The sequence below is a fragment of the Aricia agestis genome, chromosome 5 (genome assembly GCF_905147365.1).
Source record: "Aricia agestis chromosome 5, ilAriAges1.1, whole genome shotgun sequence".
NCBI classification, from domain to species: Eukaryota; Metazoa; Arthropoda; class Insecta; order Lepidoptera; family Lycaenidae; genus Aricia; species Aricia agestis.
In genome coordinates this window covers 21,543,835-21,563,194 of record NC_056410.1, presented here as the reverse complement: position 1 = coordinate 21,563,194, position 19,360 = coordinate 21,543,835, and the positions used below count along the sequence as shown (strand labels likewise).

The 19,360-nt window shown below is 41.1% G+C and overlaps 2 protein-coding genes across 3 annotated transcripts; one reads left to right on the top strand and one right to left on the bottom strand.

Moving 5' to 3' along the window:
• The first annotated feature begins 362 nt into the window (after nt 1–362).
• On the top strand, nt 363–13,770 carry LOC121726794 (proteoglycan Cow). Of its 2 annotated transcripts, none has more exons than XM_042114320.1 (6): nt 363–519; nt 1,505–1,589; nt 6,726–6,828; nt 10,360–11,000; nt 12,493–12,795; nt 12,927–13,770. In XM_042114320.1, exons 1-5 carry the CDS (start codon nt 421–423, stop codon nt 12,753–12,755), a joined length of 1,191 nt encoding a protein of 396 aa, XP_041970254.1. In that variant the 5' UTR covers nt 363–420; the 3' UTR covers nt 12,756–12,795; nt 12,927–13,770. The 2 variants fall into 2 exon arrangements, with proteins under 2 accessions (XP_041970254.1, XP_041970255.1); XM_042114321.1 differs by having other exon boundaries at nt 12,493–12,804.
• A 2,539-nt stretch (nt 13,771–16,309) lies between these two features.
• Nucleotides 16,310–16,654, bottom strand: LOC121726796 (cytochrome b-c1 complex subunit 10-like). The gene has a single exon (XM_042114323.1). It carries the CDS (start codon nt 16,548–16,550, stop codon nt 16,380–16,382), a length of 171 nt encoding a protein of 56 aa, XP_041970257.1. The 5' UTR covers nt 16,551–16,654; the 3' UTR covers nt 16,310–16,379.
• Between the last annotated feature and the right edge of the window lie 2,706 nt (nt 16,655–19,360).

The window sequence follows — 19,360 nt, the reverse complement described above, 5'->3', positions numbered from 1 at the left end:
ATAACGGTACGGAACCCTTCGTGCGCAAGCCCAACTCGCACTTGGCCGATTTTTTTTCACCTTTGTATGGAAAACTTCATGACGCGGGGGCGCTTGCCCATACAAATCACACACAAAAATTTGCTCTTTTAGCGCTGCTACTTTCACAGTAAACTATATTATAATTTATAAGAGACACATACACACCTTAAAGTATTATCACTTAGTTACACCTTGTATAGGTATACTTAATATTTCCATGTAGCCAACGAGTGGAGTGAGACTCGGGAGGTTGTGTCGTGGTAGGCACAAAAGCGGATCGGTGCAGTGGGTCGGTGTCGGGGCGGGTGTCGGGGCGGGTGCGGCCGGCGGCGGCGCGGCGCGGCAGTGCGCTCAGGGCGGGCGAGCGGAGCGGGCTGCTGTGTGTGCTGAGCTGGCGAGATGCGCACGGGGCCGCTGCTGCTGCTGAGCGCGGCGCTGCTGGCGCTGGCCGCCGCCGACCGCCGCCTCGACCAGGACTTCGAGTTCGACGACGCCCCGGTACGACCCCACTCTCCCCATCCCACCACGCGCTCCCGTCAAACTCGTTCCGACCGCTTGAGGTCCCGCGTTCAGGTGAAGGGCATGAAATATTGTTTATCTTAGATACTACTTTCATCCGCGAACGAAATGCATCGGACAGACTAGGTGACTAGGTAGCTCGGCATGTCTAGGGCCTAGGCTATAGATTGCATCAAAATCAGTCTCTTTTATGTTAGTCACACACATGACACAACGATCAGTCTTATCACTAATCACTATATATCTGATAATTATACCAACGTTGATTATAACAAATTTATAAGTAAGTACCTATATTTATTTTAAATTATTATAATTTATAACATACCATAACATACTTAAGTTGTTAAATTAAATACGGTATAGAAAAAATAATTAGATTAGGTACTTAATCAGTTTGTACGGCGCGACTGCGAGCGAACCGAAGCCCTTGAAACTTCACGGTCATGCGAGAGGCCCCGGCCGGACTACAACACTAGCGTTTTAATATTATTGTGGATACTTATGAAATTATAATTTTAGCACTATTGTTATACAACATTATGTACGGTACTATCGCATTAGGTAAACCCTGTAATGTATAGTTTAAGTGTGTGATGACAAATAAATAAATACGTACTAAAACCGCTGCTGTGCATATCGATACGGCGTACCAGCTACCAGTAACATTAAAATCTAGCTTAAGTCTTAATAGATACTAATAGGAGGTTCGATCTATACTTAATTCTTGGAAATAATTAATAGTATAGTAGTAAATTGAGCTAGATACGCGGAAGTCATTTAGGAGTATAAAGTGCCCGAGTGTGGACGCAATTTATTTAATAATATAAGGACACTCTTATCCTTCTAAGATTTGAGCAATATAAGGTTACAATTAGGTTGGAGGTGCCTCTCAATGTTTTTGAGGAGCGGGTCAAGCGGCCGAATAGTCAAAGTACTGACAATGACAACGTGTATATTTCAGGATGTGCTGCCGTCGGGCAATGTGGGGGGCGCGGGGAGCGCGGGGGCGGCGCGCCGGCCGCGGCGATACACCTATGACCCGCACAGTGAGTAAAATATTATATTCTATCACCTATGATCTGAAATCCGAAGTGTGGGACGACCCACAAAACTTCGTACATATGCAAATTTCCTACTCGTATGAAGTTCTGACCCGCCACAATTCACAAATCACCCCCGGCTTCTTAGCATGTTTACGTAAACTCCAAATAAACCGAGTTCATCTAACGCGATGTCCCAAAAGCGCCATCTAGTGCGCAGTACATGAAACTTTTACAAATACGAGTCTAGCTGTTTTTTTTTTAATGTTTTGTAATCTAGATATGTAAATATAAAAGAAATTTGAACTAAAATTATTTAAGCATCCAATTACTATTTTGTTTTGAAAAAATAATCATTTTCCATCTACTTTCCAAATAGTTTTTAGGGTTCCGTAACCAAATGGCAAAAAAGGGAACCCTTATAGATTCGTCATGTCTGTCTGTCTATCTATCTGTCTGTCTGTCTGTCCGTATGTCACAGCCACTTTTTTCCGAAACTATAAGAGCTATAAGATTGAAACTTGGTAAATAGATGTAGTCTGTGAACCGCTTTAAGATTTTGATACAAAAAAATTTTAGGGGTCCCCATAGATACGACTAAAACAAAAAAAAATCATCTAACCTATGCGTGTGGAGTAGGTATCTATGGATAGGTCTTCAAAAATCATATTGAGGTTTTTAATATCATTTTTTTCTAACCTGAATAGTTTGCGAGAGAGACTCTTCCAAAGTGTTAAAATGTGTCCGCCCCCCCCCCCCCCCCCATGATAATTCTAAAAAAATATATGATACTTATATATTACTATGAAAACTACTAACGAAAATTGGTTTGAACGAGATCTAGCCAGTAGTTTTTTTATACGTCATGAATGGTAAACCTTAATTTAACTTTCATTAAATCAATATGAAAATAAATCAAAAACCTTTTAATTTCATAGAAATAAACTTTATTGCTGCTGCGGAACCCTTCATGGGCGAGTCCAACTCGCACTTGGCCGGTTTTTTTTTTAAATTCCTGTATCATCGAAATGTAACGTAATAATTTCTAACGAAATTATATAATATCTCGAAGACCGAAGTGGTCACCACTAATTCGAGATAATATAATTATGTATTATGTGCACGACCTCATTGGTCAGTCAATATAATAACTTATTTTTTGTTTAAGTTATTATAAATAAAAATAAAACTTTATTTCAGACTAATTGTGTCCATAGATTTGTTAGTGACAGTTAGTTGGATGCGGTCGTTTTTTGCATCCTACCCTTGGGGGCACGTGTGCTTCTCGCCGGATGATCCCGACAACACTGCCGAAGTGCCGACTCTGTTGCCAGTGTGGTGATGCAAGGGGTGGAACTTTTCATTCCGTCCTCTGTAGTGCCAACTGGCGGCAGATTTCGTCCCTGGTTTGGTTCATCCTCCAAAAAAGCTTCTCGCCGGAAGCAGGAGGCTTACCAATCCTGGGCCAATGCAGTGTCTGCTCGGGATTTAAATACCAGCACATATAAAATGGAGTACAACCTTGCCTCTAGGTCCCTCAAGAGAGAGATCACTCGGGCAAAGGAACAGCACGTCAATGGAATTGGTAAGAGACTCGAGCGCATCCTCTCGGGAACCCGTGCATTCTGGTCTCTGGCCAAAGCTATTGAAGGGAATTTCTGCAAGCCAATCCTACTATCCCTATACGTAGGAAATGGACCGTTGACCCAGGACGCAAAATACAAAGCCGATCTTCTGGGCAAACTCTTTGCGTCAAACTCGACCCTAGATGACGGGGGGCAGAAACCGCCGACCATACCGCGATGTTCGAGCATCGGTTTCATCAGCGCTCAGTTCGAAAAGCCCTTCGTTCCCTTGATACCCAAAAGTTGAGTGGGCCTGACGGAATCCCTCCTATTGTATTGAAAAAGTGTGCTCCAGAGTTGGCTCCAGTCTTGACGCGTCTTTTTCGGCTCTCCTATTCCTCTGGCATCGTCCCGGCTTCTTGGAAGCCTTGGTGCACCCGATCCCCAAAAAAGGTAATCGTTATAACCTCTCTCTTCTCGAAGATAATAGAATCCATTATCTATAGCCAGCGTCTTCGATACTTGGAAGGCCAGGGATTACTAAGCGACAAACAATACGGGTTCCGTAATGGTCGCTCGGCTGGTCGGCTGGACACCAACATCAACAGGCTGAGTTTCCGAGCATTCGCCGTCAACTACGACGCAGTCAACTGCTTCTGTCTGCTAAGAAACTTGTATCCCACTTGCATAATTTCTCGGGCAGCCCGTATGATGGAAGCTTTGATAGCAGCGCTTTATGCCAAACCCGATCAAAGGCCTTCGCAATGTCCAAACTAACAGCCAACGAGTTATAAGAATCATCTCTGGGCAGGGGCGCCAAAATACCAACTGCTCCCTCTGAATCGTATCCAATGAAGGGCCGCTCAAATTGTTGACTGCCATAGTGTTTCAAACAGCTTGGACCCCTTGGAATTACGCCGAGATGTAGCTTCACTCTGCATCCTCTATCGGTTGTATAACGGGGAGTGCTCTGAGGAATTGTTCGGAATCATACCACCTGCGACTTTTCGCCATCGTCTCACGCGAAAAATATACCATCCTCATCACCTTGATGAGTGGCAGTCTTCCACCGTGCGTTTCTCGCGTAACTTTCTGCCGCGCACTGTAAAACTCTAGAACGAACTGTCACCAGCCGTGTTTCCGGACTTATACGTCCTGCAAACCTTCAAGAAGAGAGCGTATTCCCTCTTAAGAGGCTGGCAACGCACATGCAGCTCTTCTGATGTTGCGAGTGTCCATGGGCGACGGTAGTTGCTTTCCATCAGGTGACCCGTTTGCTCGTTTGCCCCCCTTATTTCATAAAATAAAAAAGTTACAATTAGCGTAAGTAGGTATGTTAGTAGTGTTAGTACGACACAATCCTATCCCTATCTTCATCCAGTGTTTTTGAATGGGACAGTCTAATTTAGAGGAAAACCTTCAGATTCACTCACAGTTTTCACTTCCACGAAGTCTCTGCAATAGCACGCGTCAGTGGGTGAAAGCTGTCAACGTGAGACTCTGCAAACATTTTTGCCGCACTGCAGCGCCATGGCCCATGGCAGCCCAAGCAGCATTCTGAAGATATTGTTGTATTGAACGCGCAGGACGCTGTAGGTTCGGCGCAAATATTATGTCAGCCACAGGCCACCCGAATAAAACGACTGACAGAAGTCTCTGAACAGAGTCGTTTTAACGTCCGTAGTACAGCGAGAGAACCTGCGAGCTATCATATTGCCCCTCACCGTCAGCGCCCTGCGTTCCCCCTCAATGTCATCATCGTCTCTGAGGTCACTCGTGACAATATGACCCAGGACCTGGAGCTGCCAGGGGAGTGCCACCGAGGCATATCGGAGGCACACGGCGAACTATCTGCTTCGGCGTTAGGAATATTAAAATTTGGCTCTTTTTAGTATTACATTCGCATATATTATAATTATATATTATAAGTATATTATAAGTACACACACTGGCAAAATTAGCGGAACATAGGTAAAAAGGGCCAAAACTTGAACTCAAGTGGGTCGGGCTGTCTGAAAGCCTTTTTTATAGCTTCTAAGCTCATTCAAGAAATAAAATATTGAACAAAACTGGCAAGTTGACAGGTTTTTATAGCAATTATGCCCTAATAAGTGTTTTTCGATTATTGACGTTGTAAGTGTTCCTGATAAGAATGGCGTTTTAGCGGGGTGAAAGGTATGCTCAGCTCATTTGATTGTTTGGTTTTTGGAAGAACACATTGCTTAGATACAAAATTAGTGATTTCCCAGCATCTGCGACAGCTAGAGCTGTAACCACGATAGAGAAATGTCACACCTACCGTTCGGTCAGTCAGGCCTTAGGTGTGTCGGCTTCCGTGGTTCATCGTAACTTTCAACGCTTCAGAGAGACTGGATCTTACGTTCGGAGACGAGAACAAGGCAGATATCGGGTGACAATGGTTCAGGATGACCATTTTGTAAGGAAACAAAACTTAAGAAATCGACCTCAAACTGCTATGCAGACATGAAACCTGTCGGAACAGGTCCAAGATGAACGTATAAGTGATTGTACAGTAAGAAGAAGACTCAAAGAAGTTAAATTAAACTCAAAAGTGCCAGCAAGGGCACCAAAACTTGAGACAGGACACCGAAGAGCCAGGCTAAGATTTGCGCGTGAACATCAAAATTAGACAAGTGAGTGAAATCTTGTGCTGTACAGTGATGGGAGCAAATTCTGTGTACATTGTATTGACAGGCGATAAAGAATGTGGATAAATCATAAGGAAAGCTACAGGCCATCAAACTTACCGGAAACAGTGGCCTATGATGCAGGCTCCGTAATGGTTTGGAGTTGCATATGATTTGGAGCCCGCATGGAGCTGATGATTATAGATGATGGTACTTTGACAGTACAGTGCTATAGCACCGACATCCTGGAACTGCGTGGTATGCCTTTTACAAAGTTTTAGGTAGTAATTTCAATTTTATGTGCGTCCATAGAGTAAGAAAATCGGGCATTATTACCTAAACGATGCTGGCGTAGCCCAGGTGGAGAGGCCAGCGTGGTCTACGGATCCGGATACGGATGTGGATCCGATTGAAGACGTGTGGCACATCAATGGGTGAACGGTACGAGTTAAAACTCCAGCTCCAATATGTGTCCAGGAGCTCGAGTTGGCGCTACTGGAGGAGTAGGAGAATATCCCACAGGAAATGATTGACTATTAAAATGCAAGCATGGAATGGCGTATCCTGGCCCTCTTGAGATCCATAGAAGGCATTACACGCTTTTAACATGGCATTTCTTTAATAAAAATGGAGAATTTATCTTAAAAACTTACTACTGAAATTTCAAAGATTTTCTTAATTTTTTGATTTTTGCTGATTTTTTTCTATTTTTCACGTTTTTATGCCCTAAATTTATATAAAATTTATTTTTTAATAATCAATCAGTAAATAAATAAATAAATATATAAAAAACAGTGAACAATTTAAAAAAAATTGAAAATTTTGTTATGTTCCTCTAATTTTGCCGGTGTGTTTATTTTGAGTGCACCTTCTACGGTCTGCCTCGTACCAGGGTCGTAGGTGCTAATTAGCGGACGGTTCGGTTTCAGACCCGCTGTGCCGCACGCTGGTGTGCAAGAAGCGCGAGGTGTGCCTGCTGCGGGACTCCTACACCGCGCTCTGCGACAACAAGAAGGCCGTGCTGAGACGAGGGTGAGTCGCCATCTCCCCCACCCACAGACATAGAATTTGCACATTACTGATACTAACGATCCAAGGATAGGCTATCATTTTATTGTTATTTTTTAGGGTTCCGTAGCCAAATGGCAAAAACCGGAACCCTTATAGATTTGTCATGTCTGTCTGTCTGTCCGTCCGTATGTCACAGCCACTTTTCTCCGAAACTATAAGAGCTATATACTATTGAATATACTTGGTAAGTAGATGTAGTCTGTGAACCGCATTAAGGTAGGGGTCTCCATAGGTACAAGTTACAACTGAAACAAAAAAAAATAATTTTCATCTAACCTATGCGTGTGGGGTATATTGAGGTTCCTAATATCATTTTTTTCTAACCTGAATAGTTTGCGAGAGAGACTCTTCCAAAGTGGTAAAATGTGTGTCCCCCCCACCCCCTCTAACTTCTTAAGTAGGGGCATGATAAGTCTAAAAAAATATATGATGTACATTACTATAAAAACTACCAACGAAAATTGGTTTGAATGAGATCTTGCAAGTAGTTTTTTTTATACGTCATAAATGATATATCTCAAACGGACAAAAAAAAAATTTTTTTCATCTAACCTATGCGTGTGGGGTATCTATGGATAGGTCTTTAAAAATCATATTGAAGTTTCTTTTATGAATTTTTATATATTAGGTATATTGAGGTTCCTAATATCATTTTTTTCTAACCTGAATAGTTTGCGAGAGAGACTCTTCCAAAGTGGTAAAATGTGCCCCCCCCCCCTCTAACTTCTAAAGTAGGGGCATGATAAGTCTAAAAAATATATGATGTACATGACCGTTTGGGGTGGAAACTGTAGGCGCATGGGGTCCGGGGGCACATAAGCTTTTTAGAGGAATATCTAAGAAGCTTGTTGAAGCCACCCGAGACCCCAGAGCTGGGAGCTACCTGGCACAGCGGATAGCAATTGCCATCCAACGTGGCAATGCTGTCAGCTTGCTGGGCACTCTGCCAGATGGGGACGACTTGGGCAAGTTTTTCTTTTTATAGTTTTATATTTAAAGTTTGTTTATATAATGTATCTGTATATTTTAGATTGTATTTTAGTGTTTAGATTTCTATCCTATTATTCTTAACACTTGTTAAATATCAAAAGTATGAAACTTTGTGATGTACATTACTATAAAAACTACCAACGAAAATTGGTTTGAACGAGATCTAGCAAGTAGTTTTTTTTTATACGTCATAAATGATAAATCTTAAACCAACAAAAAAAATTTTTTTTTCATCTAAGCTATGCGTGTGTGGTATCTATGGATAGGTCTTTAAAAATCATATTGAAGTTTCTTTTATGATTTTTTTCTAACGTGAATAGTTTGCGAGAGAGACTCTTCCAAAGTGGTAAAATGTGTGTCCAAAGTGTGTTCCAAAATTTAATGGGCGGGGGCATGATAAGTCTAAAAAAATATATGATGTACATTACTAGTTCCCTTGATATCCAAAAGTCGAGTGGGCCTGACGGAATCCCGCCTATTGTGTTGAAAAAGTGTGCTCCAGAGTTGGCTCCGGTCTTGACGCGTCTTTTTCGGCTCTCCTATTCTACTGGCATCGTCCCGGCTTCCTGGAAGACAGCCTTGGTGCACCCGATCCCCAAAAAAGGTGATCGCTCAAATCCTTCCAACTACAGACCAATCGCTATAACCTCTCTCTTCTCGAAGATAATGGAATCCATTATCAATAGCCAGCTTCTTCGATACTTGGACGGCCAGGGATTGCTAAGCGACAAACAATACGGGTTCCGTAAGGGTCGCTCGGCTGGTGATCTCTTGGCATACCTGACTCATCGTTGGGCTCAGGCAATTGAGTCGAAGGGAGAGGCATTGGCTGTTAGTTTGGACATTGCGAAGGCCTTCGATCGGGTTTGGCATAAAGCGCTGCTATCAAAGCTTCCATCATACGGGCTACCCGAGAAATTATGTAAGTGGGTCACTAGTTTCTTAGCAGACAGAAGCATAAAGGTCGTAGTTGACGGCGAATGCTCGGAAACTCAGTCTGTTAATGCTGGTGTCCCTCAGGGCTGTGTGCTATCGCCTACTCTATTCATACTGCATATCAATGACATGTTACAAACCAAAGGCATTCATTGCTATGCGGATGATAGTACAGGTGATGCTGTATATACCGGCTCCCCTAATATTTCTCGGCAAAATGTCACTGAGAGTCGAAACGAACTTGTGTCTAAGGTGGAGAATTCATTGGAGAAGGTCTCTGAATGGGGTAGACGTAACTTAGTCCAATTCAACCCCGCCAAGACACAAGTCTGCGCGTTCACCACTAAAAAGTCACCAATGGTCGTTTATCCTCGTTTCGAGGGCACATCTTTAACCATCTCCCCTAGCATTGAGATACTTGGCGTCAACATATCGAGCGAAGTCCAGTTCCGATATCATCTTGAGGGTAAGGCCAAATTAGCCTCAAAGAAGCTTGGCGTTCTTAACAGAGCGAGACAGTACTTCAGTCCGGACCAACGCCTACAACTCTACAAGGCGCAGGTTCGGCCTCATATGGAATATTGTTCTCATCTCTGGGCAGGGGCGCCAAAATACCAACTGCTCCCTCTGGATCGTATCCAACGAAGGGCTGCTCGAATTGTTGATTGCCATAGTGTTTCAAACAGCTTGGACCCCCTGGAATTACGCCGAGATGTTGCTTCACTCTGCATCCTCTATCGGTTGTATCACGGGGAGTGCTCTGAGGAATTGTTCGGAATCATACCACCTGCAACTTTTCGCTATCGTCCCACGCGAAAAACATACCATCCTCATCACCTTGATGAGTGGCAGTCTTCCACAGTGCGTTTTTCGCGTAACTTTCTGCCGCGCACTGTAAAACTCTGGAATGGGCTGTCACCAGCAGTATTTCCGGACCGATACGACCTGCAAACCTTCAAGAAAAGAGCGTATACCCTCTTAAAAGGCCGGCAACGCACCTGCAGCTCTTCTGATGTTGCGAGTGTCCATGGGCGACGGTAGTTGCTTACCATCAGGTGACCCGTTTGCTCGTTTGCCCCCTTATTTAATAAAAATAAATAAAAAATACTATAAAAACTACCAACGAAAATTGGTTTGAACGAGATCTAGCAGGTAATTTTTTTTATACGTCATAAATGGTAAACCTTAAATTAACTTTCATTAAATCAACTGAAATATAAAAATAAATTAAAAACCTTTTAATTTCATAAAAATAAATTAAAAACCTTTTAATTTCATAAAAATAAACCTTATTGCTGCTGCGGAACCCTTCATGGGCGAGTCCAACTCGCACTTGGCCGGTTTTATTTTCTGTTCATCATAACAGTGCGTCAATTCGACGTCATTCAAATTAATGTACAATTTGAACAAATAAGTACTTAGTCGCGAAAACTTTTAACTGGCATTTGTATTGTTACTTTTTAATCCTACCTTTGTACTAGCTGAATTTTCCTTTAAAATAAAATAAAAATCTATAAAATTAGTAAATAAACCGTGCACTACATCTGAAATTCGTCGGAATTGCAGGGATGTGATCGTAGCGGAGAGAGCGGGCGGCGGCGGCGGCGGCGGCGGCAGCGCGGGCGACGACGACGACGTGTTCTACGAGACGGCGGCGCGCGGGCGGGCGCGGGGCGAGGGGCGGGGCGGGGCGCGGTGCGCGGGGTGCGGGGGCGCCGCACGCGCTGCCTTCCTGTGCGGCTCCGACAACCGCACCTACTCGTCACTGTGCCGCCTCGACCTACACAACTGCGTGCGGCGCGCGCGGCCGCCGGTGCAGCTGGCGTGCCGCGGGTTCTGCCCGTGCGCGGCGCCCGTCCGACCGGCGTGCGCGCTGGACGAGATGGCGGACCGGCTGCTGGACTGGTTCTCGGTGCTGCTGGAGGAGGCGGGCGGCGCGGCGCCGGCGGCGGCGGGCTGGCCGCGCGGCTGCCGGCCGGAGGTGCGCTGGATGTTCGCGCACCTGGACGCGGGTGGCGACGGCGAGCTGTCGGCGGCGGACTTGTGGGCGCTGCGCCACGACGAGCGCGAGCGCTGCCTGCGCCCCTTCCTGGCGTCGTGCGGCGGGGCGGGGGCGCCGCTGTCGCGCGCGGCGTGGTGCGGGTGCCTGCGGCGCGCGCTCCGCCCCTGCGCCGCCCTCGCGCGCGCGCATCCCGCACCGCAACCGGGTACCGACCGCACATATCACTCTAGCTAGCAACATTTTATCGAATGAACTAAAACCAGTAAAGGGACATTATAAATAAATAATAAAAATCGTATTGATATGCGGCTGTAAATTGCAGTGTTTTTTTTACTGCAGATTCAACATTTTCTGTTAATAAATCTGAATATTCAAATATTATAATAATTATGTGAACACCGCACCTCCTTCGCTTTTTACGGCGACTACGGCGTATGTTCATAACCTATTAATTAGTTAAATTAATTCGACGAATGAGGCGACGTTGCGAGCTTCTAGTTTTAGGGGCTTAGGGCTACGTGATGTCGTGTTATATATTGACTGCAGCGCCCTCTAAGCGACTTAAAATAGAGAAATAAAAAAACGGTGGCTAGTTGGATATCAAATGAAATAGATGACGCCCGCAACTTCGTTGCGCCAAAATTCGTTTATCGCGCGGGAACCGTACATACAAAATGCTATTACATAAAATTTTCACGTAAACGTAATCCTTTCCGTCACATGTACCATATCTCTAGCAATCCTACAGAAGTGTCTTCTATGCGTGATTTGGGTGTTATAGTTGATAGCAAACTAGATTTTCGAGAACATAATATAAATAGTATAGCATCTAAAGCTGTTAAAATGGCTGGTTTTGTAATTAGACAAAGTTTTTCAAAGATCCAGAAATACCGGTGATACTTTTTAACTGTTTTGTTCGTTCCATTGTTGAATATTGTTCTCAAGTATGGAATCCATTTTATTATGCCCACATTTCGAGAATCGAGAAACTGCCAAAAACACTTCTTGTATCATTTATGTTACTCTCAAAACCTTTGTCAAAATTTAATTTCTTATGAAGCTAAATTAGCACACTTCAATTTAGTTTCACTTAAGCATAGACGTCGCATCTCCGATATTGTTTTTTTACATTAATTAACGGGAATTTAGACAGCACCCCACTTCTAAATAAGATCAATTTATCAGTTCCTCGACCGGGCCGTACTGGAAATAGAAAAAACTTTGACATATCTGTACACCACACAAATTATGGACAAAACTCCCCATTATACCGAATGTGTGCCTTATAAAATCGATATTTTTGGTACTTCTGTCCCATTATTCAAAGATAAGTTATAAATAAAATTGTAAGCAAAGATTAGGTAACAAGAATTTAGCACCATTTTTATAACTTAGATTTATTTTGCATGTAGTATTCACTTCAAGCAGGATGTACCTACACTTTGTGTATTATCTAGTTTAGTAAATCAATAAAATAAAAAAAAAATCGAAATAAAAAGTATCCTATATCCTTTCTCCGGACTCGAAGTATCTCCATACCAAATTTCAGCAAAATCAGTTCAGCGGTTTGGGCGTGAAAAGGTAACAGACAGACAGACACACTTTCGCACAATTATTAATTATAATATTAGTAAAGTATGGATTTCTGACTATATTACTACTGCTTATTCCATTGAAAGACTGTTGTCGATGTTCAGGGGCGTACGTGCCGTCGTGCGACGCGCGCGGGTTCTACCGGCCGCGGCAGTGCCACAGCGCGCTCGGCGTGTGCTGGTGCGTCGATGCGCACGGCGTGGAGCTCGCGGGCTCGCGGACCAAGGGCGCGCCGCGCTGTCCCGGCGAGGGGGCCCACTCGCCCAACAGCGTGGACGAGGACGAGCCGGGGGAGGGGGGCACGGGGGGCGGGGGGCTCGATGACGAGGACGCCGGCGGCAGCGGCGACGCCGAGCTGCGCTTCTAGCCGCTGCGCGCCCCTCCTCCCCCTAGACCCTACCATTACAGTAAGAGCTGTTGTTTCTCTACGTTACTGTACTCCCTTCTATTCAGTGATGGGCCGGTTCCCCAATGTCACCATACCTGACTCTGGGGAAAAGACTCGTGTAGTGAAAGTGAACAGCGCTTTATGTTTCAGGTAGACACGTCCGAGTGGGCGGCTCCGCGGCGCCGCTGCGCGCCTGCTGAGTGCTGACTCCCGTCGCGTTTCAACACACGCTAGGTCATGATAGTGGTAGCAGTCAGGTTTTAGTTAGTAGTACCTCCCCAACTCAATATATAATATTTCGTTCCTCGTAGTAGTCCTCCTGAGTATGACAGTATTTTAACACGTCGTTGTAAGGTTTTTCGATACATGTATATCGTTAGTTTTTGCTATTGTCGAGTCATCTTTGTTCAGTATTAATTACATGTTTTTTTATATAAGAAGTTGAGTCGATAAATCTATTGAGTAAATGTTGTGTGATGTGCAGGTAGTGTACGAAGGTTAAGGCGAGTCGCGCTTAGGTTTTCTAATCAATTATTATTAATATTCTTCCAGTGGCAGTCGTTATTGGCCTAATTATGTACTACTTTATGTTCAAAATATATATTATACTTTATAGGTTAAGCAATATTAAACAAGGCCTTGACAGATATAATAATATGCCTAAGTATAAAATGTATGTGTTGTATTGTGTGTTAATTGTGACTAAAGTTATTAGAGAACACAATTATTGTTCTATAGTTATTGTTATTAAGTTGTGCACTTTAATATTTGTTATTTCTTCCTGTATCCCTTTCGACAGTAACTATTTTATGTATATGTTGGAAGATATTGATCATTAATATTTTGTTTTGTCACACATAGTAGAAGTACAGTTTTAATAACTAGTTTCTGAGAAATCAATGGTAGGGTACTATGTCCTATTGGACATTACCTAATTTGCACTTTTTTAAATCTCACTAGTTTTAAATAAAATAATAAATAATAAGGTAACAAAGTGGTTTGATTTTAATAAAAATGTCCTTATAAACCTTTTTTTTGTAGGTCCCTCTATGACAAATCCAGGGATTTCATTATTTAGATATAGATCTGTATCTACAGGTGTACCTAACAAAAGTAAGTGATAACACTTTAGGGTGTGTATAGACTATAGGTCCCCTATAAACTGTGAAAGTATATATTATGTAGTTTGTTGTGAACAAGTAGCAGCGCCGTCAGAGTTACTTTTTTTTACTTATGCATGGAAAATCTCATGATGCTCGGGTACATGCCTATACAAATCACAACAATTTTGCTCTTTCCGCAAAGTCGGTTTAAATTTTTTTGCCTGTCCACTTAGGGTGGAATGCCCCTATTTGTAAATTATTTCTCTTAAAATAGTTTAAGGGTCAGTCATCACACCAAACCAAAACAAAGACAATCAGGGACTTGGTTCAACTCATTGTGTTTTGGCCTGGTTGACCCTAAACTTTACTTGGCTGTCCCCTGACACTGTTACAATATTACGGCGGCTGTACACATTTGTCGAGACACCCAGAGACAGGCCGAGCACGAGTGTGTACAAGGTGCTCTCACACTCGTCTCGTTGGCTCACGTGAGGAAAAGCAAGGCAAGCACATACGGCCCAGGATCTTGGCGAGAGGCTCTCGTTGAGTGTGTATCATTGAGATACTTTAAACTGGAGAGAGTCTTATATCGGTATTTAAGCGTCAAAAGCGTGTAATGTTATGTCCTACTTACTAGGACATAACAAAGGAGTCGGTCTGCATATTTCATGTAATAAAAGTGATAATAATGGTTTTTAGTGAACATTTAATGCTAGATATTGTTGAGTTTTGTAGTTCCGCTGAATAATAAACCATAAGAATGGCCAAAGAATGCCTCAAACACGTGGATTTAACATTAAATACGTAAGTTTTGAACAACGTTTTTTGGGCTTTTCAATCGGTATTTTTGTAAGCTAAAAAGATAATTTATAAGTTTATTAATCCCTTATTCGTGCTATATATTCATTATTATAGGCATTAGTGCTAAAAATGTCACATCAATTAATAATTTGGCAGTTTTTGGCTATAAAAATTGCATAGCTTTTTGGGTAAAGCCAAAATTTTATCACTAGTAACATAAAAGTAACAGAATAGTAACGTTAATACTTTTACGTTACCGTAACGTAAAAGTGTTATAAGGCTGCATGTACAATTAATGAGATTACGAAAATGGCAGGCTATTAGTAGAATATATGTGAACCGATTTACAAAAATTTTCTTTTGGTGTATAGTTATCATCCGAATTTGGTACCATATTCATAAAAGTGGTGGCCAGCAGCTGGCCGATTCTGTATCGTACATTTGTGAGTTAATAACTGAGTTAGTAACGAAACGGAGGAGTGAGTTTGTATTCACTTGCATACAAAAGTGAGACTTTCCGTTACTCACTCCTCTGTTTCGTTACTAACTCAGTGATTAACTCACAAATGTACAATACAGAATCGGCCAGCAGGATGAAGGGATTCATATGTTCGAGGTAACTCAAAATTTATATGGAAACATGTGGTAATTTCAGTTTCGTGAGCATTTGCTACCAACAAGTAAGATTTTGCATCAATGTATACAATGGTTCGGAAGGTGCTGAGAGAACTCCTGACTCTTTATAGATACAAGTTTGGGAGTGTCAACGTTGTTTTATGAACGGAAAGCATAATATGCTGCTATGCAAATTACATTCATCATCATCATCACTACCATAAACCATTTTGACCCTATTATTGGTACTATTCATAGCCTTTTATTATATTATTATGTCACTTAAACCGCGGGTAACATCGCGAGGCACAGCTAGTAGTTAATGTAGCATACATTAAAATTTAAACTTATTTTGGTTATAGTACAGAATAAATTTCATCAATAATATTAAGTTATAGATTCCATTAAGGTCTTTTTCATGTAGTAAGGGGCTGTGAATATAAGCTCTAATGCAAAGTCCCCAACCTTTTTTTCACACGGGCCACAAACATGTTTTGATCTTGGTCACAACAAAAATTTAAAAAATAATGTTCTTCAAAATTAATGATTTAAAAGTGGATAGAAATTAACGGCTTTAACGACGACTTTACATTTATATTTTGCTGGTGGGCATGAATTTCAAAATGGTTTAACATCAGGCGGGCCACAGTAAAGTCCGGCCGGGCCACGGGTTGGGGATAGCTGCTCTAATGGAGGTATCATTGTCAATCCATAGTGGCATCGTAGCATCCAATCAGATTCCACATGATGCAATCAGATTGGTGCTACGATGCTACAGACGTCGGACAGTCACACACACAGACAGACATAAAACTCTTAATAGATCTCTTTTTCTTTGCGAGTTAAATATTATTTCCATGATTATGAATGACACAATTTTTACAGTTAAAAATAAAGTTTACTTGACACTTATTCAGTTAGTACTGAATATTGTGTATAATTATTATTGATTTATTATTTTTAAGAATTATTGGATCTGGGTAAAATCAAGGTAGAATAAAATTAAACATTTGATTTCACATTTATGATTATCTATTTTACATTATTTATTAGAGTAAGTACCTAGTACGATTATCGGCAGCGATTATTCTTCTTGTGGCAGATCCTTGAATTTTCCATTGTAATAGGGGATGTTGGTAACGATTACCTTCCAATCTGTGAAGTACAGCATTCCTGCAAATGCTGATGCTCCAAATCCAAGCAGAGACGGTAGAAAACTTGCAGCAATTTCAGCCTGTTTTCTTCCCAAACGCATTTTGGTTGATTATTTGCTATTTTCTTGTAAAATACTCTTAATTTAAGCTTCGAAGGAATTTACGTAACCATATACCTAACCTCTTTGTTAGATCATAAATCAATTTTTCTAATCTATCTTTTTTTTTTTTTTTTAATTTATTGGGAGCTGGAAACGAGTCCTTTGCTCCAAAAAAAATACAATAATAATACAAAATACAACAGATTAAAATTTAAAAAAAAGGAATGTCTTTCTTCTATGTTGGTTCTCACCACAGGCTCTCACCAATGTTCACACTAAGCACTATTTACAAAAAAAAAACAAAACACTACGGTACCTATTTACAATTATTTTTAAACTTTTTCCATCGTTGAGCATATATACCGGTATAAACATTAAATGTTTTCAAATTTTGAAGAAATTGTAATTAGACAGTAAATCTTCTGGGCGGCGGGGTACACTTATATCTTCATCTTTACAAATTTTATCTATTTCAGAGCAGTCTAATCTATCTGTATGTCCAGTGTTGCCAGTGATGTATGTTCCAAAGTTACATATTGTCATGCGAAAGGTAACACTTTGAGGGGAAAAGTAACATTTCGTATTTTTTAATATTTTAAATGCGGGGGGGGGGGGGGGGGATCCCAGAATCCAGAATGCACGAAAAATACTACAAAGGGTAAAACGGGACTCTATTATTAAGACTTTGATGTACGTCCGTCTGTTCGTGTGTATATCTCCAGGCTGTATCGCAAGAACCACTATAGCTAGATTTATGAAGTTTTCACAGATTATGTATTCTATAACACAAATGCTAAAAACAAAATATAAAATATAATAGTTAAAGGGGGATCCCATACAACTAACTTGATTTTTGGCATTTTTTGCTGGATATCTATAATGGTAACTGGTAGGCACTTGAAATCTCCACAAAATCCTTTATTAAATATGTGTACTTTATTAATTAATAAAAAAAAATTAAAATGAAAATATAATAAAATAAGCTCTATACAAAAAAAAACACAATTTTTGGCCTATTTTTGCTCTATCACGGTACGGAACCCTTTATGAGCGAGTCAGACTCACACTTGGCCGATTATATTTTATTTTTACAAATGCATTTTATTTTGTTTAGCTCCAAGTCTACCTACATGACGGTCATTAAACAAAACTTAAATTATATGAACGTGGGCGGGGGCGCTGCTGATAAAGGAGAACTGTCAAAAATGGCGTTTTTGTATGATGGCAGCGTTAGTTCCTTTTTTCGCCACGTTCATTTAAAGCCTTGTCAGCTGTAACGACAAAACTCAATAAAACTAAGTGTGTTTCGTTTACGCATTTTTGGTTTCAAACATCTTTTTTTTTTCAATTACCAAAAGTAACGTAAAAGTAACATCTGTAGTCATGTCACATGAATGTAACATGCAAGGGTCAAAAGTAACGTAAAATGTTACAAAAGTAACATTCTGGCAACGCTGTGTATGTCACCTGTGGGCTGTGACTTGACTTGACAGTTGACTGATGACTCCAATTTGACTCTTGAAGTGACATTTGACAGTTGACAAACGACAGTTTTATTTTTTCATAATATGGCGCTCGGCTTTTTAACAATGGCCAGTGTCAAGTAAAATATGGCGGGGAAAATTTTTATTCGTGAAAAGTTTACAAAATTTACAGTCGTTTTTCCAGATGATCGTCAAGTCGAAAGCCTAGTAAAAGTCTAAAAAAGTAGTCAGTAAAGTCAACGAGTCAAGTCAGAGGTTTTAGTAAAGTGGTAGACCCTTTACTAATGTCGGCTGTACACTCTCGCCGAGATACAGCGAGGCGGTCCGAGTGCGAGAGTGTAAATCATGTGTAAATTGCGCTCGCCTCGTCTCGCCTGACTCGGACCCTCTCGGTCCGGTGTCGGTATTTTGCGCCCGAGACAAAGGGTCTCGCGAGGAAAGCGAGCGCATTACTGTACACTCTCGTGTTTTTCACTACTAGTCGCGCCGCTAGACAGTGCAGAACAGAAAAATAACAACAATAAACGTCACTATCAGTCATTATCTGTGAGAAATAAAATTAAATATGATTAAGGGGTTATTACATTATCATTTATATTAGATCATTTATAATATAGGTAATTTAAAGGATTCAATGTATATGATCATTTGATCATATGTGCATATTACATTATCATATTTCATTGATCCTATTTTACGTCATATGTGGTTTCAATAGCCAATGGAGAGCGCTAACGTTGACAGGTATTGACGTCAGGGTTACTAGATCTAAGAGAATACGATTTGTCAAAAGACATCGTCATTTTTAATATGGCTTGTTTTTTGTTATTTCCGCAAGATTATCCAAGAATATAATTAAAAAAATAATTACATTACATTATTTGAAACATATTAATAAATAACTGGCAACACCTATTTCTATGACCGTATCGTGAGTTTTTGGAAGAATGTGAAAGAGTGATGTTGTGTTTTTATATTATTTTCCTAAAATTGTGTTATCTGGGTTTTTAATGTGTAATATTGGTAGGATATTAACCATTAAATATTCGTTATCGTGCACAAGTGTGGGAAAGTGATGTAATAACCAGAAACGTGCTCTTTTGTGTTCCCTCCAAAACTCCATCAAAAGTTTCAGTAAAGCGTCCTACCACTTTACTGAATCGACCGACTTGACTTCTTGACTGTATTGACTTTATACTTAGACTTTGACTAGACTTTAGACCTGACTGACCTGACGATATTATAGAAAAAATTGTATAAAGAATATAGTTTTCCCGCCATAATATTATACTCGACACTGGCCATGGTTATAGCCGAAGTGCCATT

Coding starts and splice junctions, on each gene's coding strand:
- LOC121726794 (XM_042114320.1), top strand. CDS start 421: ATGCGCACGGGGCCGCTGCTGCTGCTGAGCGCGGCGCTGCTGGCGCTG. Junction 6,829..10,359: donor AAGGCCGTGCTGAGACGAGG/GTGAGTCGCCAT, acceptor TCGGAATTGCAG/GGATGTGATCGTAGCGGAGA. Junction 11,001..12,492: donor GCATCCCGCACCGCAACCGG/GTACCGACCGCA, acceptor GTCGATGTTCAG/GGGCGTACGTGCCGTCGTGC.
- LOC121726796 (XM_042114323.1), bottom strand. CDS start 16,550: ATGCGTTTGGGAAGAAAACAGGCTGAAATTGCTGCAAGTTTTCTACCG.